At 36.1% G+C, this 6122-nt stretch overlaps 1 protein-coding gene across 1 annotated transcript in view; it reads right to left on the reverse strand.

The window, feature by feature from the left end:
• fuss (SKI family transcriptional corepressor fussel) overlaps nucleotides 1-6122 on the reverse strand; it is a 64687-nt gene that overhangs the window by 17562 nt on the left and 41003 nt on the right. Inside the window, 2 exon segments of the mRNA XM_018508847.1 lie at nucleotides 3799-4121; nucleotides 4749-5350. Coding sequence (XP_018364349.1) covers nucleotides 3799-4121; nucleotides 4749-5350 — 925 coding nt within the window.

A 6122-nucleotide genomic window follows, 5' to 3' on the forward strand; every position in this document is an offset into this window, starting at 1 on the left:
CCTTCCCACCCCTTCGGCGTACAAACGTAAACGTGTGGAACGGCGCGCAGGTTCGAATGCACTTAACGAAACCGACGTGCGACACGATTAATGAACGCTTCCGGTATATGCGCGTACACATAGACGTCATGGGTTTTCAATGAACATTGCCAACGCGGTAATGATGATGCCGCGACATCAAAGAAGGATTAAGGAAGTGAATCTGCGGTCGTCACGAAGGCAGCTTATTTAGACCAGACGGTTGTCTGATGTGACAGATCAGGCGTACGGGTGTACTGCAAAGTTTGCTTTGATATTAAACTCCTCGATAAGCATGATACCGATATTTTCCCTTGGAAAAATTTAATTAGAAGATACCGCTCTATCACGACTATTTAATATGTTACGTGATAATAAAATCTCACATGTAAAAGCTTGCTTCAAATTCATGCGGAGAATAAAGTTCTGTTAGTTAATTATTGGATCGTTGCACTTTATATTTAACCCTTGCACACACACACGGTGATTTTTCGGTCCTTTACTATACGGAATGTCTAAAGAACACAGAAAAGTCTACAAAAAATCAAAGTGATTTTATTTTACGTTAATAAACGGTCAAATTTTGTAATAAAAAATTATCGTTTTGACGTCAACATAAAGTTATTTTTATTTTCTTTCGATCTGTGTGTTTCTTGGGAGGTTTTGCTAAAGTATCTATAAAAATTTAGCTATAGATACTGAAAGTAATTTTGTTGGATTATCAAAATAATTATGTAAAGTGTCTGAACGTTGATAATAATTCTGCAAAAAGGTTTAACATTCTAGCAACCAGTGTGTTTGAAGTGTGTTTTACATAATTATCTATAAAGATTATTTTTTAAAGACAGTTATCAAACTATCTTTGCACGAGAGAAGTAAAGCATTACTTATTATTAACTCGTATTTTATTGTTTAAATTCCATCTAAGAAGAAACCAATTCCAAAATTTTTAAAACGAAACTGAAAGGAAACTGCAAGGAATCAGCTGGTTCCAAACCGGCTGTGGCCTAAATACTTCATTTCGTGTGTACGACAAGCGATTTCTCGAGGGGAGGACTCGATTAAAGCGAGCGTCGGATACGACGTTAATTCGATTAACTTTGCGGCGGCAATTTGTTTGCTGTTGGGTGTCGTATTGCGGGAAAATATTTCGCTGGCCATTTACAGGGGAGACGTCGCATAGTCACGCATCAAGCGGGGGTGCGGAGCTACTTTCCTTACAATGCAAACATATTCCGTTATTAAACCGCGTAGACGTGTGCCTTTATTCACCAGCGAGTGAGTAAGAGTTATGTCGTAATAAATTGCTTTTCGGGATAGGAATCGACGATTATGCTACGCAGCTACTGCTAACGATAATGTGAATCCCCTCAAGAAGATAGAACAAAATTTACATATTATTATTTATGTAAGTTATTTGCACAAATGAATAGACAATTTTTTCCTTTAAGTATATTACATATTTTCAAACGCGTCAAATTTAATATTTCCTAGATCTAAATTAATTTAGATCTTGTTTCTATAAGATTTCCTATAAGACTTCTTGTTTTTCTTTTCTCTGTAAGATTTCTCAATTTTATGATTTCTAGATATTTTCCGATCAATATGCATTAAATGTTTTTATATCTTTTTAAATAAAAACGTTTTGATTTTTATTTCCAAAAGCACTTTCGATTAGTATGCATTTTTTTTTCGAATAATAGTGATCAATTAAGATAGATAATATAATTAGTATTCATCCTAAAATTTCGTCGTAAAATTTCTTTATCTGTTACATTCGTGTGTTTATCCAGTTTAAATTAATGTACCTTTGCTTAAAATTTACATAATCACATGACTTTCTTTGAAGATTAAGATTCGAGAAATAGGACGATGTAATTTAAAATTATATAAAATTATGAAAAACGTTTGTTATAAATAATTTTTCACAACGTGCGGCATATAATTGAAAAATTCATCACCAATGAAAAAGTCGTTAAAAAATACTTATCAGGACAAATATATTGAACTTGTATAATCTTGTATTTTCTTGATAAAAATATGGTTATAACTTTATAATGTATATATTGTAGCGTAGTGTAAAATCTGATTAATACGTATTTTCCTGAAAATGCATATAATCAATTTGAATCGGTGCGCAGTTCATAGAACCGACAATTGTATTTGTATGTAAGTACTAAGACCCGCTTTGACCCCTATATATAAAATATAGCATTCTTCTCTCTTATTTATATTTAAATAACATTCCTCAGTTTATTTCATCTAATATTGTTAATCAATTTAAAGTGGATTATTGTGCGGTGCGGACTCAAAGATGGTTGTTTGAAAAATAATAGCGTTACGGTAAACGGCCACGTGTTGGTCGGTCGAAACGCACGTGCGATCACTAGCAGTGGCGCGACCATTATCAGTCTGCCGATCGCAAACACTCGACGATAAGCGGCGATACCGCCACCACTGGAAACATGTCCGTAGCGAATCCTCCCCGTTGTCATTCGAGGACGTAATCGCGCCCGACAAACACAATCACGCCGTTATAACGCTAGCGTGTCGCGCCGTGCACGCGACCGATGCACGCGACGATGATGGTGCACCGGCTTCCTCGAGAGGCAATCGTGACCAGAAGTGCATCGCGCTCTTCTTCGTGATCGTTGTACAAGTAGAATACTTGGAATTTAGGAACCCTCCCCAATTTTTACTCGGTTTTTTGATTAATCTTTTGTTATATTTTTACTATATAATCCTAAGTAAAACTAAAACATTCATGATGATGGTATCAAAGTAACGTTAAAGAGGCTTCAAAATGATTATTAACCCTTAATATGCTCGATGATTTTTTGATCCTTTACTACTACATACGATGGATCGTTCATGTTCGTAGATTAATTTTCATCACTTTTATAAAAGCATATAAAAATGATTAATTCTTACGTATACTTTAATATATTTAGGAAGTATCTGTAAGATTGTGTATTAGAAAAAAATGTATATAAATGTTATAGCTGCACTGAAAAAAATTTAGTCGGTTTTAATAAATATTTATTTAAATAGTACTAAATAAACATTTATTTACAGCTGTAAATAAATATTTACTGTAATGTCAGTTAAATCAAATTAATTAGTTCTTGTCAATTAAATATATGTTTATATTTAGTAAATATTTCGTTAGTATTATTCAAACCAATATTTATTTAAATTTGATACACATTTTTTCAGTGAATTATTTGACGTTTCTAGTATTTCAAAGAAAAGAAATGCGCAAAACACGAATGATTTATCGTGTGTATTAAAGGTTAAAAATCATTTTTCGATTAGTCATGATTTCTTTTAACATCATTTGAATATTATCGTGATTGTAGACCTTATAAAGTCTGGCCACAAGATGATAAACTTTTGATTAGTCCATTGTTTTTGTCAACTTCAGTAAGTTAAAATGAGTACAGATAAGCACAGTATAGGTAAAAACAGTAGGTTCACTCAGCCAAAAATAAGACTATTGTGCGTGACCGTTCTGCACAGCTAACATCAATCAATTTCCTCTATTTAAATCTAGATCTACAGTCCAAGGAAACTAAGCAACTTTGCTCTTATAGGTGCTCACGCTGTTCGCGCACAACTGACAACATAGCGGACGTTTAGAAGTGGTTAGGATTTTATTAAGTATAGAATGCTCGTGACCTGTTGTTCTGTTTGGAAAGAGTCTTTGTCTTTCCATAAATCTGTCGACGATCTCGAACTTCTCAATAAATCTTCCGATAAGCTTTCTAAGCTGAAACTCACCGTTTCTCGAGGAGGACTCCAGCACTGCGGCGACGTACTTCGTCCGCTGTGGCTGCTCATAGCGGAATTCGAGGCCGAGTGAAGATTCTGAAGACTCGCGTTGAGTGGCGTCACCGGGTCATCCTCCGTTGTCTCGATGTCGACCTCGTCGTCGGAGTTGTCCTCCTTTTGACTAGCGTCTGTTGGTCGCTCTGGGATCGCTGATTCGACGATGGGTGGCCCACGAATCACCGGACGGAACGCGGATTGATGCAAAGGTGGATTGACAGTCGGAATCAACGGTTCCGTGGGGCTGGAACCACTTATGGGTGGCGGCAGCGGTCCTGGAAACCGTCAACATGCGATTGCTGTCTAATTGAGGTCGAATCGATCCTCACTCGGGTTTTATTATACAGAAATAATGATCGTAAATAAACAATAGATATTTTATGATTATAGTTTTTTATGATAATAGTTTTCAGTTTTACGTTAGCAGCTTTATCTAAACGTAAAGCATGGAAAACGTATTTAATAATTTTACGTCTGATGATAATTTTTCTGTAAATTTAATAAATAAATACTTGATCGTTTTAATGAATAAATATTTGAGTAACATTGTAAAGAATGTAACAGTATTATAAATGCTTAAATTAATTAATGGGACAATAGTCTAAGCTAGAAAAAAATATGGGTTTTGTACTGATAAAGATTACTTAGGTCGGTATTTATAGTCGATTCTTATATTTGAGGCTGTCTTAAGCACAGTCTTAAGATGTCATAAGCCAATCAGAGGGCCGTATTAGTATCTTAAGACATTACTTAAGACGATCTTAAAATAAGAACCGACTATGAATACCGGCCTTAGATATTTCTAACTCTAAATTTGACAAATTTTTTGAAAGCAGATTTAAGTTTCTACGTTACTCTTCAATAATTTATAAATTGTTTTTCATCTATAAATTTTATCTTACCGGGGAACAGAACGGGACTCCGCTTGGCCAACCAAGGCAGGGCGTAGGACGGAAATGCGAATGGACTGGGTGTCTTGGCCGCGGCGACCGCCGCCGCCTGCTGATGATGCCATACGTAGTCCATGACGAGACTGCGGGACAGCGGCAGGGGTAGTTCCGGGAATGGCGGTACACGGGGATGCGCCGGTGTCGGCACCAGGGTGGAAATCTGCGCTGCACCTGTCGGCGACGATCTGGGCTGCTTCGCTGGACTCGGCGATTCTCGGGAGCCATTCGAATTGCCTAATAAGCGTTTCCTAGTGCCGCCATTAAACATCGCCTTAACGTCCTCCCAGGCATGCACGATTTCATCCGGCTGAGTACCGGACAGCTTCATGTGCCGACGCCACGAGTTGAAATTCGCCGCGTCCGGCTGCACGTACTTGTCCGTCGGGCCCATACGGTGCGAGTGAAAGATAAACTTATTAGGCGAGAAGAACAGGCCGCAGTACGCGCATTTGATGCATTTTGCACGCGAGCTGTTGTAACGAGCGGGCAGAAACGCCCCGCGGCAACCCCAGGCGCACTCGTGATGTACGGAGAACGCGAAGTCTTCAGGTAATCTGCAAAGTGTATCGTACATGCGAATATTTATACAATTATCGAAGAGCGAAATAAAAAATTTCAATCTACAAGAGTCAATGATCTTCAATTTGAAACTTAACCCTTTGTCAAATGCGAAACTTTCATCTTTCATCCGCATGATTTTCCAATTTTCGTAGGGAAGACTGGGGCCGATTATCATAGTTTTTGAGTATTGATTTTTAGAAAAAAGTGGATGCCTGATTTTAAAATATTATATACGTTACAATATACCTACATCCTTTAGGTATTAAAAAAAATATTACTCGTGAATCTTCATCATATCATAAAAATAAGTTATTTAATTTTAAATAAAGCTGCGAAAATATGACAATTAATCCCGTGTTCTGGGTTGATTGTCACACGTTCTAGGATTGGCAGTAGCATATTTGTTACGATACAACACACATAAAAAACACAATTTTTATTTTAATACCAGTTCTATATTTTGAGAAATAATAATAATTATAGTACTAATACAAATAAAATAGTTATTTTAATCATAAAATACGTCATTTGTTTTTGTACCATAGTTTCTATATGAAAAATGAAAAAACATATATCTATATGAAATATAATATATTTGTAAGTATATTCTCTGAAAATGTGTTCTCTAAAGATATTAAAATTAATTGTCACCTAATATTTCATCTCATTTTGGCCAATCTACCCCACATAGCCATTTTTAATAAAAGAGATTGTATTCACAAACTTAGTCAGAATAATGATTACTTAATTGTACCAAAGATCTTC

This window comes from Trachymyrmex cornetzi, unplaced genomic scaffold, assembly GCF_001594075.2.
Source record: "Trachymyrmex cornetzi isolate Tcor2-1 unplaced genomic scaffold, Tcor1.1 scaffold11, whole genome shotgun sequence".
NCBI lineage: Eukaryota > Metazoa > Arthropoda > Insecta > Hymenoptera > Formicidae > Trachymyrmex > Trachymyrmex cornetzi.